Here is a 21,994-nt window from a genome sequence, read left to right on the forward strand (position 1 = left end):
TCCCCCAATCTCCATGGTTGCAGCTAGATCTATAGTTGTAGTGGTGGATAGGACTTCACTTCAAAATGCCATTGACAGGCAGATTGGCCTCTGGTTGCAATCTGTCTATGAAGCTATCGGCAGGTCGGTTGCTCCGGCAGTCGCAGCCGTGAAGGCACTCCAAGCTATTTCAGCTAGTATTGCGCAGGGGGTCGCTGTCACAGGTACTCTCGGTCCCAGCAGCGTCTTTAACTCGCAATGTCGGCATGGCGAATCATGCTGTTATTGCTGTCCGAGACTCTACGAGCCGGACGTCAGTGGCATCCGCCAACTCCGTGTTTTTACGCAGAGGCTAGTAGTTGAGAGATTGGAACAGAGGCTGCTTCCAACGAAGTGCTTAACCAGGTTGCCTTTATCTAGTGATAGTCTGTTGGTAAGGGTTGAATGAAATCATTCAACTATCCAAGACAACTCAAAAAGCCCAGAAGGGCATAGATTCCTAGCGGGCTCAATCACGCCCGGGGAAGGCAGCCGGAGGACCCGCTACCAAAGTGTTTTTCCTCATAATTTTCATCCCTCTCACTCCGCAACCGCGGGGGGGGCAGACTCCCCCGCTTTAGCGGCATTTACCTACCGCAGGTCAAGGGCCTGTGAGTGAGAGTCAGTTTGTTTTCAAACTACCGCACCGACCGAGCCGAGGCTCTTCTGCAGGCGGAAAGAGCGGTAATTCCTGTTCCTCTTCAGGAACCAGATACGCATTTTGCTCCGACCTGGTCGTGGTGCCAAAATAGGACGGCTCCTTCCGTCCCGTTCTGGCATTTATACTGCTTAACAAGCACGTGAAAACCAGGCGGTTCCGGATGGCATCACTCCGCTCCGTCATTGCCTCTCTGTCTCAAGGAGTTTTTCCTAACATCAATAGACATCAGGATGCTTATCTACACGTGCCGATTGCTCCGAGGCACCGGCGTTGGCTACGATTCGTTATTAAAGACGAGAATATTTCGTTTCGTAGCCATACCCTTTGGCTGGCGACAGCCCCACGGGTGTTCACCAAGTTCGTGGCAGCAGAGGGAGCAGTTCCGCGCTCTCACGGTCACTCTGTGATCCTTTACTTGGGCAATATACTGGTCAAGGCACTCTCCTTTAGAAGCATGCCAACACAACCTGAACATGGCGCTGGACCCTTCCCAGAGTTTCGGGTGGGTCTTCAACTTTTCAAGGTTGAACCCAATCGCTGGCATCTCCTGGAGAGTTTTCACACTCTCTCAGCGATAGTGAAGCTTCCGCTGGACAAACAGCGTTCACTACAGACGAGGGGGCAGTCTCTCCTTCAAGGAGGCGCCTCATCCAGAGGCGAGCTTTTTTCACGCAGTTTCATCTGCGTCCGCCTCAATAGCACATTCTTCGCTTATGGGAGGGAAGTCGATGTCCCTACACAGGAACGTGTCACTTTTCCAGACGGTCAAAGACCGTCTTCAGAGGAGTCCACTCTTCAACTCAGTGGTCTGGAGCTCTGGGCAGTGTATCTTGCACTGCAAGCCTTCCTGCAGTGGCTGGAATGCAAATAGATCCGAATTCAGTCGGACTATCCACAGCGGTGGCATACACCAACCACCAAGGCGGACTACGCAGTCGACAAGCCTCCCAAGAGGTCCGGCGGATTCTGCTATGGGTAGAAGACAGAGCATACACCATATCAGCTGTTCATATCCCGGGCGTACAACACTAGGAAGCAGACTTCCTCAGTCGCCAGGGCGTGGACGCAGGGGAATGGGCTCTGCACCCGTTTGTTTTCAAGAAATCTGTAGCCGCAGGATGAAGACGGACGTCGACGTCATGGCTTCTCGGCAACAACAAGGTCCCGATTTTCATGACGCGGTCTTACGATCAAAGAGCTCTGGCGACAGGCGCCTTGGCTCAGGATTGGTCACAGTTCCAGCTACCGATTGCTGCCACACCATCCTCGTCGCCCCAAACTGGCCGGGGAGGTCGTGGTACCGAGATCTGTGGCACCTCACCGTCGGTCGACCGTGAGCACGACGTCATTGCCACCATGAGACGGGCTAGCCAGCCGCGGTCTGCCAAGACCTACCACAACTCGTGGAAGATATTCTTATCTTAGTGTTCTGCTCAGGGAGTGTCTCCCTGGCCATCGGCATTGCCTACTTTGCCTTCCCTCCTGCAATCTGGTTGGGAAAGAGGTTGGTCGCTCGGCTCCCTTTAAGGGCAAGTCTCGGCACTATCCGTGTTCTTTTCAGAAGCGTCTAGCACGTCTTCCTAAGGTGCGCACGTTACTACAGGGGGTTTGTCATATTGTGCCCCCGTACAAGCGGCCGTTAGATCCATGGGATCTGAACAGGGTACTAGTTGCTCTCCAGAAGCCGCCTTTCGAGCCTCTGAGGGAAGTTTCCCTTTCGCGCCTGTCACAGACAGTGGCCTTTCTGGTTGCGATCACGTCGCTTCGGCGAGTGTCTGAGCTGGCGGCTCTGTCATTCAAGGCTCCCTTCCTAGTATTCCACCAGGACAAGGTGGTGCTGCGCCCTATTCAGGAGTTTCTCCCTAAGGTTGTATCCGCGTTTCTTCTTAATCAGGATATATCCTTACCTTCCTTTTGTTCTCATCCGGTTCTCCGGTATGAAAAGGATTTACAGTTGTTAGTTCTGGGGAGAGCACTCAGAATCTACATTTCCCGCACGGCGCCCATGCGCCGCTCTGATGCATTTTTTGTCCTTGTCGCTGGTACGCGCAAGGGGTTGCAGGTTTCTAAAGCCACCATGGCTCGATGGATCAAAGAACCAATTCTTGAAGACTACCGTTCTGCGGGGCTTCCGGTTCCTTCAGGGCTGAAGGCCCATTCTACCAGAGCCGTGGGTGCGTCCTGGGCATTACGACACCAGGCTACGGCTCAACAGGTGTGCCAGGCAGCTACCTGGTCGAGCCTGCACATTTTTTCACCAAACATTATCAGGTGCATACCTATGCTTCGGCGGACGCCAGCCTAGGTAGAAGAGCCCTGCAGGCGGCAGTGGCTTCCCCATAGGGGAGGGCTGTCTTGCAGCTCTAACATGAGGTATTTCTTTACCCACCCAGGGACAGCTTTTGGACGTCCCAATCGTCTGGGTCTCCCAATAGAGCGCTGAAGAAGAAGGGAATTTTGTTACTTACCGTAAATTCCTTTTCTTCTAGCTCTTATTGGGAGACCCAGCACCCGCCCTGTTGTCCTTCGGGATTTTTTTGTTGTTTGCGGGTACACATGTTGTTCATGTTGAACGGTTTTTCAGTTCTCCGATGTTACTCGGAGTTAATTTGTTTAAACCAGTTATTGGCTTTCCCCCTTCTTGCTTTGGCACTAAAACTGGAGAACCCGTGATGTCACGGGGGGGTATAGCCAGAAGGGGAGGGGCCTTGCACTTTTTAGTGTAGTGCTTTGTGTGGCCTCCGGAGGGCAGTAGCTATACCCCAATCGTCTGGGTCTCCCAATAAGAGCTAGAAGAAAAGGAATTTACGGTAAGTAACAAAATTCCCTTCTTTCTGAAAGGCCACAGAGGCTGCTACATCATTAAGCAAGAGGCCCCACTAACAATACCATGAACACTAAGGAGATCTCCACACCACACCCTGAGGGCCGAGGAGATCTCCACACCACACCCTGAGGGCCGAGGAGATCTCCACACCACACCCTGAGGGCCGAGGAGATCTCCACACCACACCCTGAGGGCCGAGGAGATCGCCACACCACACCCTGAGGGCCGAGGAGATCGCCACACCACACCCTGAGGGCCGAGGAGATCGCCACACCACACCCTGAGGGCCGAGGAGATCGCCACACCACACCCTGAGGGCCGAGGAGATCGCCACACCACACCCTGAGGGCCGAGGAGATCGCCACACCACACCCTGAGGGCCGAGGAGATCGCCACACCACACCCTGAGGGCCGAGGAGATCGCCACACCACACCCTGAGGGCCGAGGAGATCGCCACACCACACCCTGAGGGCCGAGGAGACCGCCAAACCAGTCAGGGACAAAGTGGTGAGAAGTACAAGTCAGGGTTGGGTTCTAAAAAATAATCCTGATCTGTGATGACCCCCAGAGCACCATTAAATCAATTATCATCAAATGGAAAGAACATGGTACTACAACTAACCTGCCAATAGAGGGGCACCCATCAAAACTCTCAGCCCAAGCAAGGAGGGCATTAGTCAGAGAGGCAATACAGAGACCAACGGTAACCCTGAAGGAGCTACAGAGTCTCCAAACAAAGACTGGAGGATCTGTCCATACGACCACAATAAGCCGTACACTCCATGCAGCTGGCCTTTATGCAATAGTGGCCGGAAAAAAACCTTTACTTACAGACAAAAATTGGAAGGCTCGTTTTGATTTTGCCAAAACACATGTATGGAGGAAGGTGCTGTGGTCAGATGAGATCAAAATTGAACTTTTTGGCCACCAAGGTAAATGCTATATCTGGTAACAATCCAACACATCTCATCAACCCAGAAGCACCATCCCCACAGTGAATCATGGTGGTGGCAGCATCATGTTAGGGGAAGGTTTTTGGCAGCAGGAACAGAGAAGATGGTCCAAGTCAAGGGGAAGATGGATGTTGTGAAATACAGGGATACTCTTGAGCAAAACCTGTGAGTCTTTCAGTGATTTGATGCTGGAATGGAGGTTCACCTTCCAACAAGACAATGACCCAAAGGTACTGCTAAAGCAACACGCTAGTGGTGTAAGGAGAAACGTAACTATATTGGAGCAGCTGAGTCACAGTCCAGACCTTCATGCAATGGAGAATCTGGGTCACACGTGAAGATCGCTGGTCACCAGTGGAAACATCTAACTTGAAGGAGCTGGAGCAGCTTTACCTGGAGAATTGTTGCACACCCTTTTACACTTTGTAATAAGTAACTTCCATCAATCGCTCCCTATAACAAAGGAACATCAGTATCTGGAGATTGTTGATATTTTTCAACAATTTTGGTTCTCCAGTCCTCACAGTTCTCTTCTCCCTGTTCTCTGTGCTTAGTGTGGCACACACAGACATAGTGCAACGATTATGTGAACTTCTCCCCTTTTTATCTGGTTTCATGGGTGGTTTTCATATTGCCAACACCTTTTCACTTTGTGATTGCAACTAAGGGTGGAAAGGGTTAAATTGGTGCGCTGCTGTGCATTAAAGATCAACGTGTTTCGGAGCAACCACCTTCATCAGGATCATCACATTTACATAGGGTACTGGACAGGGGTATATATACAGCAGGAAAAAAAGGCGCCATACAGTCAACCGTTAGTCAGCTAATCCATGCCATGCACATTTAATGCCGCACGGATCAGCTGACTAACGGTTGACCGTATGGCGCCTTTTTTCCTGCTGTGTATATATACCCCTGTCCAGTACCATATGTAAATGTGATGATCCTGATGAAGGAGGTTGCTCCGAAACGCGTTGAATAAAGTCACATATCGAAGATCCAGCATTCTTCTTTAATGCACAGCAGCGCAGCAATTTAACCCTTTCCACTCCTAGTTGCAATCGCAAAGTATCCTCGATATACTGGGGGCTGTCAGTTGTCTTTCCGAGATTTTTCCTAGTGGTTGTATATGACATAACTAAACCTCCCAAGTGAGTAAAGCCTTAATCACAGGCTCACCATATCTCACAGATAAGACCCTATTTTTGCGCTTTTAGTTTTCATATATCCAATACCTTTCACTTGGCGCAGGTGAGTCTGAACGAGCATCACATGCTTGCCACTATAATAGAAAGAGGCCAACAACCTTTTTCAGGACCATTTTAGGGATTTTGTGTTAAATTATGTCCAATTTTCCTTTAACAGTACCCGCATAAATACACATCCGTGTAGTAAGTACAACAGTACCCACACACAAACGCCCACCAGCCAGGTCAATATGAGATTCCGCAGCAAAAGTTCTTAAAAAGTACAAACTCTCTGCTTACCTGAAGAATTGGTCAGTCATTCTGGGTGAGACTTACAAGAGAGAAGAAGCAAGATTGACCCTCTGAGGGAAAAGCTGAGGCTGCGGCCAGCACCCCAGAGAGACTGTGAAGAACCCTGATTTCCATGGAGAAGATCTGCTGGAGGAGTCCCCGGGACATTTATGCCATTACTGGACTATTTTTACCCTCTGTGTAGTGGATTATATTATGAACCTTCTGTTTTGCTTGGGATAAATGTTTATTGGATTCTTCAGCCATATCTCGCTCTGTTGATTGTGTGATATGGGAGAAGGACCCCGTCACAACTGGTGGCAGCGGTGGGATCAACAGAGCACAGAATAATGGAGAATCGCCCACAGAGTGAGTACAGAAACTGGACCACATCCAGTCTACAGGAGAGAGCCAAAAATCTGGGCCTAAGCTACCAGGGACTGAGTAATGAGGCCTTAATTGATCTACTGGTGGGTGCCAGCCAGTCCACCTCCCAGATGTCTGACATACAAGCGCTGAAGACGGGGATCCCTGCGCCAAAAAGCCAGTGGGTGGTATGGTTTGAAGAAGGGATGGCGGTTCTGGGCCCAGGTGTATCTCAGCAGTATAAGGAGGAGGCTGCTCACCGAGCACAGAGGAGACAAGAAGCAATGGAGTCCGGCAGAGGGAGATATGAGTTTGAGTGTAAACCCAGCGATCCGCGAGCCTGTACAGATCACCCGGGCGGACTTCAAGCCATTTGAAGAGGCTTCTGGAGATGTGGAGGGGTTCTTCAAGGACTTTGAGCAGCAGTGTGCGGTGATGGAGGTGCTCCACTCTGGCTGGATGTATTTGTTAGTGGGACTCCTGAACGGAAGCCTGGCAGAGGCTTATCGCACCATTGACTCACAGCAGAACCGGGATTACAACATTGTAAAGCGGACTATCCTGGATTACCATGCCATCACCCCAGACTCACATAGGGCACAGTTCCGAGAACTCCCAGGCACCAAAGGGGGATCATTTAGGATGTATGCCCATAAGATGTCCCAGGCATGTCGGAGATGGCTGGAAGCGGAAAACTCCTTCACTGTGGAAGACGTTATACAGGTATTTCTTATAGAACAATTCCTTTTTAAGTGTCCCTCAGAAATACGGGAATGGCTCAGAGAGCGCACGCTGTGCACCTTGGATAGAGCTGCAGCCCTGGCAGATGAGGCCCTTACTATCCGACCGCATTGGAGGAGGCTTATGGACAATAAGCCACAGTCTGACCCTCTTGCGCCTCGGCCCTCTCCACTTATATCTGCCCCTCCACAGGCCGATGACAACCACGGCTCACAATCCTGAGCTCCAACCGTTCCGACCACGCCCTGGGTGAATCACAGAGAAGACATGTTATGGGTGCGGACAACCTGGGCACCTGCAATCCAGTTGTCCCGCAAGGACTCGGAGGGACCCCCAGGCATCTCCACCTCGTCCGGTGCATTTTGTGCATTCCATACTGCTTGAGGAAGAGGTACAACCACCTCTACTGTCGTATACCACTGACCCCTTCACCATAGATGCCCCTGTTGGAGTGTATGGCCTCTGGCCTTTGTCACCAGGTTCTCCTACTGCCTTCTCCAGAAATGCACATTGGAAGGAGTCCAACGCAGAGGAGATGTTATCGATGTGGGCAGCCTGGGCATTTGCAAAACACTTGCCATGCTGGTTGATTGAGGAATGACCTTGCACCAAATCGACCTGTTAATTCTCTACAGCCAAATACAATGGGGGAAGAGTTCTCACTCCTACAAGTTGACTTGCCTAATGACTCAGACACTCCTGGTCGGCCACTAGGGGTTTATAGGGTGCGAGCCACAGCCCTGAGTTCCTCTTACCATCAAATTAAGTTCTTACAGGAGCTTGTGCTGGATGGATATGGCAAGGAATCATTAGGCCACACACCCCTGACGAAGGCTACACGCCGAAACACGTGTAGGGCTCTGGTGTTGGCACAGCAGTGGTGGATCATTGCCTCAGGTATCCACACCTTGATTTTTTACTTATTATGGTGCGCTGCCTAATTTGACTCCTTGCCATCTCCACTTCGTGAGCAGCCTATTTGTTTCAGGGTAAATATATATATTTTATAGTTACAAGACCTATACATTGACCTGGGAGTGTCTGATTTACATATTTTATATATATTCTGAGATATAATGGTCATGTTTTTTGTATGCACTTTATGGATTACGTGTATACCTCATTTGGGACGCTATCCATAGCCATTGTCCTCTGTATACTTTTTTGTATACTTTGTTGTACAATTGATTATTATTTGGCTCCTATTTATTCATTCACTCTTTTCTGCAAATATCTTGTAATTGCACTTCGCAATTTGTTTTCCCCGAACAAACAATTTTTTATATCATTGTATTGCTTAAAGGGAACCTGTCACCTAGAATATGCATTATAACCTATCAGCAGACGCATGTGTGCCCTAATTACACCTCCCTACCCATCCTTGTGTTGTAAAATTGTATAATACGAAAGTAATAAAAAACGTTTTATTACCTTCATATTTCCTATGTAAATTAGAGAGCTGCTGGCCACATGGGCTGCGTCTTGCCCTATGGACGTCTGCATACTTTCCGTGGTATCACGCCCCTGTGGGTGTGATACCATGGAGTCACATGAGCATCGTCCCCGTCGCTCATTCTATCCTGCGCGCATTGTGGCAGGCTTCTTTTCCGGGTGTTAACTCGCCGGCTTCAGACGCGCATGCGCAGTACGCGTCTGAAACTGACAAGGATAACCATTCTACCCTGCGCACGTTTATACTTACCATTGTGGCAGGCTTCTTTTCCGGGTTATCCTTGTCAGTTTCAGACGCGTACTGCGCATGCGCGTCTGAAGCCGGCGAGTTAACACCCGGAAAAGAAGCCTGCCACAATGCGCGCAGGATAGAATGAGCGACGGGGACGATGCTCATGTGACTCCATGGTATCACACCCACAGGGGCGTGATACCACGGAAAGTATGCAGACGTCCATAGGGCAAGGCACCGCCCATGTGGCCAGCAGCTCTCTAATTTACATAGGAAATATGAAGGTAATAAAATGTTTATTACTTTCATATTATACAATTTTACAACACAAGGATGGGTAGGGAGGTGTAATTAGGGCACACATGCTTCTGCTGATAGGTCAGATCGCATATTCTAGGTGACAGGTTCCCTTTAATATATAGTGGCTGTATTTTGTATGTACTTTTTTACATCTAATGAATTACATTGATAATCACAGACAGATATTTACATATGGATTCCATATCTTGTTTCCTGCTCCTTTTTCTGCTGTCGTTTTGTTTTTTTTGTTTGTTTTTTTTTGTTTTGTTTTTTTTTTTTTTCATTATTGGCTTCCTTGCTTTTATAATTCTATACTAATAAATTTTGGATTTTATTTTTGGTAATAGCTATTCTTTTAATAAGGCTTGTTACACTCAAATACATGCGGCGCACATGGGGCTACACACACTGGGCTAAGCGTACCGGGCCGCACGCTGATGTGATCCAAATACTCAATCATTCTGTACACAGTGTATAGTCTAATGCGCAGAGCCCTGGACCCTCATCACACAGCGAGGAAAGGGTGTACATAATTTTTTACAATATACATTATTGCCCAGCCGGGGCCTGAACCTTGTGCCACTCTTAAGCCAAATTTCCTTGTTGCACAGGCTCTGACGACTTGTCTGCGAAACTGTGGGATGTGAGCACCGGTCAGTGCATCTACGGCATCCAGACTCACACCTGCGCTGCTGTCACCTTCGATGAACTGAAGCTGGTAACCGGCTCATTTGATAACACTGTAGCCTGCTGGGACTGGAGCTCAGGGGCCCGAACGCAGCACTTCCGGGGCCACACTGGAGCAGGTAAATCACAGAGAAGACATGTAATGTAGCATGCCAGCCTTACTTCTTTGTCTTTCCATTCTGTTGTGCAGCCTCTGTGCCGACCCTTCATCCTGCAGACTGTGCCATTCTCATGCACCGTACACAGGAGCAAGCTTCATGATTGTGGACAAATTTCTGTAAATCCACGCTTGGCCCACATTTTTTTAATGTACACTGAAGAAGCGTGGACTACTGAAAAGGGGGCGTGGCCCAATTAGCGATCCTGCACCAAAATATCTTGTAACGTTGGGGATCAAATGGTGTAAGCCTAGAGTAGACCATGTAAAAAGTGAAACATGGAGACGACCCATTGTAGGTAAGAAATCAGAGCAAGCCACCCATAGAGAAGGATGATGGAGGACATTCTCCTGTCAGCACACTTCTGCTGCCTCATATCGTCCGTGTCGCACCCCCTCATGCCGCCTGTTTGCCGCCCTCCTCCTGCTGCCGTGCTATCGGTGGGCTGCCTTCCTCCTCATGCCATCATTATGCTGCCATCCCCCTGCTGCTGGTATGCCGCCCTCCTCTTGCCACCGGTACGCTGCCCTCCCCTTGCCACCGGTACGCTGCAGTTTTCCTACCGCCGTGCTTGCTGTCAGCTCTTCTCCTTTTCAGTCTTTAGTGTGGACTATAGTGATGATCTGGATCTACTGGTCAGCGGCTCGGCAGACAACACTGTGAAAATCTGGGCCTTGTCCACAGGAACGTGCTTGAATACGCTCACCGGTCACACTGAGTGGGTCACAAAGGTAGGTGGTAAAACACGCTGAAGTTTGTAGATTGGTGTCTGGCATCAGATATATACACGTTACCTCATGTCCTCACAGGTTGTCCTACAGAAATGTGCGGTGAAGTCGCTCCTGCACAGCCCTGGAGATTACATTCTGCTAAGCGCTGACAAGTATGAGATCAAGGTAATGGACTCTGGAGACCCCTGTCTGATTGTGAGGGTCACCAACCTGCATTTATTCCCCCTGTTCTAAACTTGGGAAAAACCTACAGTCTCCCCGGTGAGCCCCTGCCCCAACCCCCGCTACTGAGGCCTCGCTGGTGAGCCAGCGCCCCCCAATCCCCCCCCCCCACCGCTACTGCGGCTTTCCTGGTGAGCTCTCCACTACTGCGGCCTCTCTGGTGAGCCCCCCCTGCTACTTTGCTTCCCAGGTGAGCCCCCCCCCCCCCCACCCCCCCCCGCTACTGCGGCCTCCCTGGTGAGCTCCCCGCTACTGCGGCCTCCCTGGTGAGCTCCCCGCTACTGCGGCTTTCCTGGTGAGCTCCCCGCAACTGCGGCTTTTTTTGGTGAGCTCCCCGCAACTGCGGCTTTCCTGGTGAGCTCCCCGCAACTGCGGCTTTCCTGGTGAGCTCCCTGCTACTGCGGCCTCTCTGGTAAGCCCCCCTGCTACTGTGCCTCCCTGGTGAGGCCCCCCCCCCCGCTATTGTGACCTTGCTGGTGAGCTCCCCGCTACTGCGGCCTCGCTGGTGGGCCCCCCCCCCCACTATTGTGCCACCCAGGTGGGCCACCCCGCTACTGCGGCCTCCCTGGTAGCTCCCCGCTACTGCGGCCTCCCTGGTGAGCAAAACACCCCCCCCCGGCAACTACGGCTCTCCTGGTGAGCTCCCCACTACTGCGGCCTCTCTGGTGAGCCCCCCTGCTACTGTGCCTCCCAGATGAGCCCCCCTCTGCTGCTGCGGCCTCCCTGGTGAGCTTCCCGCTACTGCGACCTCGCTGGGGAACCCCCAAGCGCCTGAGGCCAGCCCTATTTTTGATGCCAGTCAGGGGCAGTGCAGTCATCCACATTGGTGTCCACGGTTGTACTAGGCAGGATATACATCTGAATATGGAGCGCCCCTGACACACTTCGGGATGGCAGGCATGAATTTTTTGATTGCAGTGATTTCTGAGAGTAAATTATTGTTTAGCATAAGAATGGTGCGGAGCTGGACGCTGGTGTCACTTCATGTACTGGCGTCCATAGGGACTAGTCAGACGACACAACCTCTGATGGCAGCACTCCGTCCGCCGCTGCCGGGACGCATCCAGTCTGCTGTTGCTTACTACTTTTCTTTCCCATCTTGCAGATATGGCCGATCGGCAGAGAGATAAACTGCAAGTGTCTGAAGACTCTGTACGTGTCGGATGACCGAAGCATAACTCTTCAGCCGCGTCTCCACTTTGATGGCAGATTCATCGTCTGTAGCTCAGCCCTGGGTCTGTATCAGTGGGACTTCGCCAGTTATGACATCCAGCGGTAAGTACACCAGACTGGATAATGCCATGGAGCTGCTTGCTCTGTGTTATCTTTGTAACATAAGTCAAATGGTTCAGTTATGGGTGGAAGTCACATGGCAGTATACCAGCACAGCTGTAATAGTGAGGAGAGGACACAAGGGACAGGTATGCTATATGGGATATTCAGTGCAGTAATAGTGAGGAGAGGACACAAGGGACAGGTATGCTATATGGGATATTCAGTGCAGTAATAGTGAGGAGAGGATACAAGGGATAGGTATGCTATATGGGATATTCAGAGCAAGCAGGAATAAAGGCATGGCAGCAATAGTGAGGAGAGGACACAAGGGACAGGTATGCTATATGGGATATTCAGAGCAAGCAGGAGTACAAGCATTGCAGTAATAGTGGGGAGAGGACACAAGGACAGGTATGCTATTTGGGATATTCAGATCAAGCAGGAATACAAGTACAGCTGTAATGGTGGGGAGAGGAAACAAGGGACAGGTATGCTATATGGGATATTCAGTGCAGTAATAGTGAGGAGAGGAAACAAGGGATAGGTATGCTATATGGGATATTCAGAGCAAGCAGGAATACAAGCACGGCAGTAATAGTGAGGAGAGGACACAAGGGACAGGTATGTTTTATGGTATATTCCAAGCAAGCAGGAATGTAAGCACGGCTGTAATAGTGGGGAAAGGACACAAGGGACAGGTATGCTATATGGGATATTCAGAGCAAGCAGGAGTACAAGCATGGTAGTAATAGTGAGGAGAGGACACAAGGGACAGGTATGCTACAGTCATATGAAAAAGTTTGGTCACCCCTATTAATGTTAACCTTTTTTCTTTATAACAATTTGGGTTTTTGCTATTTCAGTTTCATATTTCTAATAACTGATGGACTGAGTAATATTTCTGGATTGAAATGAGGTTTATTGTACTAACAGAAAATGTGCAATCCGCTTTTAAACAAAATTTGACCGGTGCAAAAGTATGGGCACCTCCAACATAAAAGTGACATTAATATTTTGTACATCCTCCTTTTGCAAAATCACAGCTTCTAATCGCTTCCTGTAGTTTTTAATGAGTTCCTGGATCCTGGATGAAGGTATAATTGACCATTCCTGTTCTCACCATTCTTCTTCTCTGCCTTTCTGATATTTTTTTTGGCCTGCCACTTCTGGGCTTAACAAGAACTGTACCTGTGTTCTTCCATTTCCTTACTATGTTCCTCACAGTGGAAACTGACAGTTTAAATCTCTGAGACAATTTTTTTGTACCTTCCCCTGAACAACTATGCTGAATAATCTTTGTTTTCAGATCATTTGAGAGTTGTTTTGAGGAGCCCATGATGCCCCTCTTCATAGGAGATTCAAATAGGAGAACAACTTGCAAGTGGCCACCTTAAATACCTTTTCTCATGATTGGATACACCTGCCTATGAAGTTCAAAGCTCAATGAGGTTACAAAACCAATTTAGTGCAATAGTAAGTCAGAAAAAGTAGTTAGGAGTGATCAAATCAAGAAATTGATAAGGGTGCCCATACTTTTGAACCGGTCAAATTTAGTTTAAATGCGGATTGCACATTTTCTGTTAGTACAATAAACCTCATTTCAATCCAGAAATATTACTCAGTCCATCAGTTATTAGATATATGAAACTGAAATAGAAAAACCCAAATTGTTATAAAGAAAAAAGGTTAACATTAATAGGGGTGCTCAAACGTTTTCATATAACTGTATATGGGATTTCTTTATGGTTCCTATGGGAGACCCAGACCATGGGTGTATAGCTACTGCCCCCGGAGGACACACAAAGTTACTACACTCAAAACGTGTAGCTCCTCCCTCCTAGCATATACACCCCCTGCTAGCCAGTCCTAGCCAGTTTCATTCTTTGTGTCAGGAGGATCACACACACACATGCATCCTTTTTTGATTTTTCATTTTTTCTAAAGATTTGGAAGAAAAGCGGGTCCACTGGACTCCCGGCATGTCCCTTCTCACCCCCCTGGCGGCGGTGCTGTTAAGGTTGACTTCAGGGCAGGAGCCCTTCATGCCGCGCTCCTTCACCATCCCTTAGGGGCTCTGGCTTGAAGTTAGAGCCAACACGGTTCTCACTGCCTTGCAGGAGACCGGCCTCCATCCGCAGCCCTTTTGCAGGTCCCTGCTGGACGGAGCACTGAACCCCCACCCCACCCAGGGACTGGGCCCTGCGTCTCAAAGCTAAGTATAGAGACGTTATTCAGAGGGTCCTTCTGCAATGTGGGGCACTTTTATTGGGGGGGACAGTGATTTACTTTGATAATGCTGCTTTTTACTGTGTTTCCGGCCGGTTCCACGGTTTTTACTGAGAACCGCGCCGATGATGCCTGATTGTCGGCCGCATGCATAACTCTAGGCCCCGGCTTCAGCCGCGGCCTAGTTTCGTTTCGTTCCCCTGCATGTCAGTCATGCAGGGGGACACTGCAGCGCCGCCCGCCGGCCGCTCTGCACAGGGGAGGACACTCCTTTTTGAGGAGATGATTCCCTCCCCTGTACATCTCCTTAGCCCTCCGATTCCCGCTCCTGGGTTAACCCCCGCCCCCCCCCCTCACTCTGGCGCCATTTTCTCAGCGTTCTTAGTACACTGGTCGGCGCTGGCTGCTCTGCAGTGCAGAGGGAGTGAATATCTGGCTGGGGGTCCAGGCTTGGAATCCGGAGGGCACTCATAATAGCGGCCTGATAAGTCACAACTAGTGATGAGCGAGTACTAAAATGCTCGGGAGCTCGAGGCTCGGGCCGAGCATCTCAAAATACTCGTGTACTCGGCCCGAGCACCGAGCCCAATGTTATCCTATGGGAGACCCGAGTATTATTCTGAAATGACCCCCGGCAGCATGTAGAAACCATAAAACTGTAAATTTAAAAAAAAAACGTGCGTGTGTGTGTAAGCGTGCATATATATATACACGCGGAGTGGAGTGCGGGAGGGGCCGTAGCCGAGCGGGGAAGTGTCGGGCTAAAGGCACGGTCACGCTGTGCGGGCTGGCCAATCACTGCAATTCCACAACAGGGCTGTGGCATTGCAGTGGTCTGCCAGCCAATCCCTGCATAAGGGATGGCTGTAAAAAGAGCGCCAACATGAAGACCCCGAGTACAGCACGAGTATCGCGAGATTACTCGGTCCCCGCCGAGTAGCCCGAGTACATTGATACTCGTGCGAGTACCGAGTAGTAACAAGCATACTCGCTCATCACTAGTCACAACCTCTGGTTGTGCACTTTTATACACTCTCAGGGCATTCTGAAGGAGTTAATTCTTTATTATAGAACCTCCTCCTCAGCAGCATGTCTCACACTAGGAGCAAAGCTCCAAGGCTGTACACTACATGTTCTGCATGTAAGCTCATATTGCCTGAACCGGCACAGACCCACACTGTAATGGTTCTTATGTGGTGGTGCCTCAGCCTGGAGTCTCCCCAGGCTGAACCCCTGTCTTGGGTATTCTAGACATTCTAGACAGAGCCCCCACCTCTGCAGCATGTCTCACAGAGCGAGGCTGCAGGCTGTTTTTATTATCCACTGCAGGTAGTCTCGTACGGCTGTACCGAGCTCATAACCACTGTGGCCCCTCAGCTTGGAGGCTCATTAATGGTCCCTCCAGCTGCTCCGGTTTCGGTGGCTGACCCCTGGGGGAATCCTATTTCCAGGGGTCGGCTGTCCCGGCATCTGCTGAGCATGCAGCCCCCTTCTCAGGGCGTTTTCTGCTTCAGCTCGCTCAGCAAAGCTCACAAGGGACTCTCCTTCTGGGCTCAGACCCCGTCCTCCTGAAAGGGTGACGCAGGGTCCCCTGTCCTCCCCGTCCCGCAGCTCTGATTACGAGCTGACTCACTGGACGAGGAGGATGTCTCTACCAGGGGCTCGGACGCTACTTTATGTACATTGATCCGTCCGTAGGTGACGCAGATGCGAATGATTGGATTGCGTCCATTATACTTGTACTGGACCTCCATCCGCCTGTATCAGGGGAGTATTCCCCGTTGGCAGAAAGGCATCAGTATACCTTTAACAGGACGAGGAGTGTGTTCCTTAACCACTCCAGTTTTCAGCCCGCTGCGTCCAAGCCCACAGCCTGTCCTGCAGACCCCACAGCGGGGTTCTGCTGCCGGTCTCCCCCTCCCATCAGAGGGGTCAAGGAGTGTACTCATTCGCCAAGGGTGGCCACTCCGGTGTCTAGACTTTCAGCCCGGATAGTTGTATCAGTGGCTGACGGCACCTCTATAAGGATCCCACGGTACATTAATTTTGTACTGGACCTCAATCCGCCGGAGTTACCTTATCTAGGTGAACACAACGTGTGTTCCTTAACCACTCCAGTTTTCAGGCCCCTGTGACCAGCCCAGGTTCCGCTCTGACAGTCGCTTCCCATGAAGCGTGATTCTGAGGACTGTGTTTCCCCTGTCCACCAATGGTGGTCAAGAAGTGGGCTCATTCACCTCAGGTGGCTCAGCCCGGACCGTTATGTCAGTGGCTGATGGCTCCTCACTTAAGGTTTTGCGGTCCGCCCGGTTGTCCTTTTGGCCAAGTCGGTATGGGGGCGGCAGGAGCTTCGTTCTCCTCAGCTTTACAGCAGTGCGGTTTTTTTGTACCTTCTCTGCTTCTCTGGAGGAGATGCATTCCCTCACAGGGACTCTATGCCCAAAACGGTTGCCTGAACTTCCAGACTTCAGTCTTTTCATCCTCTGCCAGGTCTGCCATGCTGGACACCGCACGGCGGTGGTCTTGGCTACTTTCCTCGCTATCCGCAGGCTCCTGTGGCTTCGGAGGGACCAGTTTCCTCGGAACCAACTGGATGAAATTAAGGAAGCTCTTGGCGGGGAGTGTTCTTCCTTGCCACAAACCTAAACCAGGGAACCTGTCCAGGGCAGGAATCAGTTGAGGTTTCGGTGGTTTCCGTTCCTCCATCTGATCGTCCTCTAGCTCGGCCTAGGTTCATAGAACCAAATGGCTCGAAGCTGCGTCTTCAGAAGACCGCAGGAGATGCTGCCACTGAGTCAGCTTCCTCCGAGCTATCTAGCCACGCCAACAACCTCCTTGGTCGGTGGCAGGCTCTCTCCACTTGGCGACGTAGGGTTCTAACACGTCTCCGTTCAGTGGGGGCGGGATTATATCTCCCATGGCTACAGGATGGAATTCTGTCCACCCGCCAAACAGATTTTTTCTGTCAACTCCTCCCGGCTCCAAGGCCGCCGCCTTCTCACAGGCCGTGGCATTTCTTGCAGGCCAATGGAGTAATTGTACCGGTTCCCGACTGGGAACGGTTCTGAGATTTTTGCTTAAATCTATTCCTAGTCCCCGAAGAGGGCGGTGCCTTCCGACCTGGATCTTTAGCTTTTCAAGCATAGTCAGGTGTGGCGTTTTCACATGGAGTCTCGGTTTTGTTCCGTGTGTTTTTCACCGGATCAATCAAGAACCCAAGGAGATTCCCTAGCAGCCATCGGCATCAGAGATGCCTATCTGCAGGAGTCAATCGCAGTTTCACACCAGCGTTGACTACGTTTTGACAATCGGAGTGGTCCAATTCGTGGCTCTTCCCTTGGGGTTAGCCACGGCCCCTCGAGTATTCTCATTGGGGGCAGCTGTGATTAGGGTCCTGCACCCCTAGGGATTGGCAGTGATCTTTTGCCCTGGACGGCCTTCTTGTCGGGGCTTCATCCAGTGCTGACTCTTAGTAGAGTGCTTCGCTCACTCTCGCCACTCTAACCTATTCGGGTGGCTTGTCTTTCTGTCCAAGTCCACTCTGACTTCGAACCAGAGGTTCTCAGGGACGCAATTCGAGACTCTGTCGGCACTTGTGAAGCTGCTCTTAGTCGATCAGTAGTCCCTCCGCTGGCGACAGGTGCTGGTCAGACGGTGGCGTCAATGGAAGCCTATCCGCCTTGGGAGCAGTATATCTCCACCGTGGAGCGCAGGGCGCTTGGACTCTGTCCGAATCAGCCCTCTGGATCAATGTGCTGGAAATCAGAGCTGTATTTCTAGCTCTCTAAGCTTTCACCATCTGTTGGCGGCTAGGCACATTCGAGTCCAGTCGGACAACGTGACAGCGTTTTCCTACATCAGCTTCCGGGGCGGGACACTCAGCCGCCTGGCAATCTTGGCGGCTCAACATTCTTCAGTGGACAAGGGACTCCTAGTCCACCGTATCCGCAGCCCACATCCTAGATGTGAAAACTGCGAGGCAGACTATTTCAGCTGTCCAACCGTGGTTCACAATCCTCAGGTTTTGCGGTAGACACACTGGTTCATGTTTGATCCCAGCTTCGTCTCTTTACGTATTTCACCCCCTACCTCTTGTCCAGAGTCCTGCGCAAGATCAGTAAAGGGGGCCGTCGGGTCATTCTCATACTCCAGACTGACCCAGGCAGGCTTGGTACTCTGACCTGCTCCTTCTGTCCGTTGGGTTGCCATGGCATCTTCCGGACCGTTCAGACCTTTTCTCAAAAGGTCCGTTTTTTCCGTCAGAATTCTAGATTCTCAAATTGACGGCGTAGCTCTTGAGTCCTGGATCTTGGCGACTTCTGATATCCTTCCTGAAGTCATCTCCGCTATGACTCGAGCTCCAAAGTGTCCTTTGACCTTTTTGGCCTTGCCGACCCTCCTGTCCCTTCCACAGTCCGGTCTACAGCTAGGACTATCCCTCATTAAGGGACAGGTCTCGGCTCTGTCAGTATGTCCCAGCGGCGTATCGTCCGGCTGGCTCCGGTGCGCTCCTTTAAGGGCGCATCTCACATCATTCCGCCTTTCCGGCGGCCTATGGAGCCCTGGGACCTTAATCCGGTCCTCCCGGTTCCCGGAAACCCCCCTTTGCGCCTCTTGGGGAGGTTTCTTTGTTTCATCTTTCACAGAAAGTAGTCTTTCTAGTGGCTATAATTTCCCGCCAGAGAGTTCTGGCTGCACTCTCTCGGAGTCACCCCCTTTTTTGGTCTTTTGCATCAAGACAAGGTGGTCTTCATCCGACTCCGGACTTTTTTCCCTAAGGCGGTTACTGCTTCCACCTTATCCGGGGCAATTTTCCTGCCTTCCTTTTGTCCGGCTCCTGTTCATCGCTTGAGGAAGCGTTGCATATCCTGGATCTGGTGCGGGCGCTCCGGATCTATGTGTCTCGCACCGCCGTTATTAGGCGGTGCACCTCTCTCTGGTGCTGACTGCTAGTCAGCGTAGCGGTCTCTCGGCATCTAAGCCGACCCTGGTTCGTTGGCTTAGGTCGGCCATTTCCGAGACCTACAAGTGTACTCAAGTGCCTTCCCCGCCGGGGATCAGAGCACATTTGATCAGACCTGTCGGCGCCTTTTTGGGCTTTCAGGCACCAGGTTACGGCTCAGTAGGTCTGTCAGACTGCAGATCGAATTAGTCTGCATACTTTTTCGAAGCAGTACCCAAGGCATGCTCATGCTTTGGCAGACGCGGGCTTGGGCAGACGCATTTGTCCGGCGTCTGTCGCCCATTTGTGAAGTTAGGTTTGCCTGCTTCTCAGTTGTCTGTTTATTCCCACCCATGGACTGCTTTTGAACGTCCCATGGTCTGGGTCTCCCATAGGAACGATAAAGAAAAGGAGAATTTTGTTACTTACCGTAAATTCTTTTTCTTATAGTTCCGTCATGGGAGACCCAGCACCCTCCCTATTGCCTGTTGGCAGGTTTCTTGTTCCGTGTGTCTTCACCGGCTGTTATTGTTGTAGACAGAGGTTCCGGTTCTTCCGGATTTTACTCTGTCTCTTCTTGTGGGTGGATGTCCTCCTTCAGCTTTTGCACTAAACTGGCTGGGACTGGCTAGCAGGGGGTGTATATGCTAGGAGGGAGGAGCTACACGGTTTGAGTGTAGTAACTTTGTGTGTCCTCCGGGGGCAGTAGCTATACACCCATGGTCTGGGTCTCCCATGACGGAACTATAAGAAAAAGAATTTACGGTAAGTAACAAAATTCTCTTTATTCAGAGCAAGCAGGAACAAAGGCACAGCAGTAATAGTGAGGAGAGGACACAAGGGACAGGTATGCTATATGGGATATTCAGTGCAGTAATAGTGAGGAGAGGACACAAGGGACAGGTATGCTATATGGGATATTCAGTGCAAGCAGGAACAAAGGTACAGCAGTAATAGTGAGGAGAGGACACAAGGGACAGGTATGCTATATGGGATATTCAGGGCAAGCAGGAACAAAGGTACAGCAGTAATAGTGAGGAGAGGACACAAGGGACAGGTATGCTATATGGGATATTCAGGGCAAGCAGGAAAACAAGCAGGAGTCTGTGCTTACGTTGCAGTACGATGCTGGATCTGGTGTGGGATCTGACCGTGGTCTTGCTGTGGTCGTGCGATGCTTCTGACATCTTATCCTTTCACGCTCATTCACATTATCACTTCTTTTCTCTTTCTTTTCAGAATCATTAAGACTCCCGATTCCACGCACCTTTCTCTGCTCGGTTTTGGGGACATTTTTGCTCTCCTTTTTGACAACCATCACCTGTACATCATGGACTTACGAACTGAGAAGGTGATCAGTCGCTGGCCGCTCCCCGAGTACAGGAAGTCTAAGAGGGGCTCCAGTTTTTTGGCTGGAGAGATGGCGTGGCTGGACGGCCTGGACGGTAGCAATGACGGGGGGCTGGTGTTCGCCACCAGCATGCCTGACCACAGTATCCATCTGGTGATGTGGAAGGAGAACGGCTGAGGACCGTGGATTCGGCTCTGATGGTTATAACAGGATATTGGGACTGACGTATCAGCCACCACTGTCACAGCGTTACGTGCATGAACCAAAGTTTCCCATCATGCAGTGCACAATCGTCTTTGGTTTCTTTCTTCTTTCGTCCCTTTGTGAGCAGGCCAGTCCTCTGGATGCCGTCTGCAAAGTGGACGCCATTAGGTATTTCTTCATTGTCACTGGTCACATTCCCAGGGAAGGAGTGGCCATTTGGCTCATATGCATTTCAGAGCTGGATCGTCTTTATACATCTATTTTACTACAGAATTAGTCACAATTTAACTGATAGTCTGGGTAAGGGTGTGGAGCGAGAACTGGATGAATGATGAGCGACCGTCGCCCGCACACAGCAGAATGCACACTCATCTCTGCTGCTCCCCGCGCAATAAAAGCTACATGTACCCTGATATGCCTCTGCTGTCACCTTCTTCACCATTCCCCCTGGCTTTACCTAAGGCCTCTTTCACACGTCCGTGAAAATCACGCACATGTCAAAGGTGCGTATTGCCCTTCGCGAGCCGTGTTTATGGCACACGTGTGTTCTCCGTGTGTTATCCGTGAACGAGAACTTTCTACTCGCCTGTCCCTGGCGTCGCTGTCTATGGTGCTGATCTTCGGTCTCTGGTGCTGCCGACTACCCGCTGCTGCTTCTGGCCGCAGTGAAGTGAATATGCAATGAGCATAATGAGCGGCGGTCGGGAGCAAGCGACAGCAGAGACAGCAGCGCTGGAGAAGGTGAGTAAAGTTTTTTTCTTCAGCGCTCTATTGGGAGACCCAGACGATTGGGGTATAGCTACTGCCCTCCGGAGGCCACACAAAGCACTACACTAAAAAGTGCAAGGCCCCTCCCCTTCTGGCTATACCCCCCCGTGGTATCACGGGTTCTCCAGTTTTTCAAGCTTTGTGCGAAGGAGGTCAGACATCCACGCATGGCTCCACAGATTTTAGTCAGCAGTAGCTGCTGACTATTTCGGATGGAAGAAAAGAGGGCCCATATAGGGCCCCCAGCATGCTCCCTTCTCACCCGTGGATGGTGTTGTAAGGTTGAGGTACCTATTGCTGGTACAGGGGCTGGAGCCCCACATGCTGTTTTCCTTCCACATCCCCTTGTAGGGCTCTGTGGAAGTGGGATCCTGCCGGCCTCTAAGCTCTGACGCCGGGCT

At 50.8% G+C, this 21,994-nt stretch overlaps 1 protein-coding gene across 1 annotated transcript in view; it reads left to right on the forward strand.

Annotated features, from left to right (window-relative positions):
* LOC142284809 (F-box/WD repeat-containing protein 2) overlaps positions 1 to 21,233 on the forward strand; it is a 29,427-nt gene extending 8,194 nt beyond the window's left edge. The window contains exons 3-7 of the mRNA XM_075333229.1: positions 9,641 to 9,835; positions 10,472 to 10,605; positions 10,684 to 10,770; positions 11,933 to 12,102; positions 20,510 to 21,233. Coding sequence (XP_075189344.1) covers positions 9,641 to 9,835; positions 10,472 to 10,605; positions 10,684 to 10,770; positions 11,933 to 12,102; positions 20,510 to 20,798 — 875 coding nt within the window. The 3' untranslated portion in view covers positions 20,799 to 21,233. The remainder of the gene's footprint in view (positions 1 to 9,640; positions 9,836 to 10,471; positions 10,606 to 10,683; positions 10,771 to 11,932; positions 12,103 to 20,509) is intronic.
* Positions 21,234 to 21,994: the final 761 nt, after the last annotated feature.

The sequence above is a fragment of the Anomaloglossus baeobatrachus genome, unplaced genomic scaffold (assembly GCF_048569485.1).
Source record: "Anomaloglossus baeobatrachus isolate aAnoBae1 unplaced genomic scaffold, aAnoBae1.hap1 Scaffold_58, whole genome shotgun sequence".
NCBI lineage: Eukaryota > Metazoa > Chordata > Amphibia > Anura > Aromobatidae > Anomaloglossus > Anomaloglossus baeobatrachus.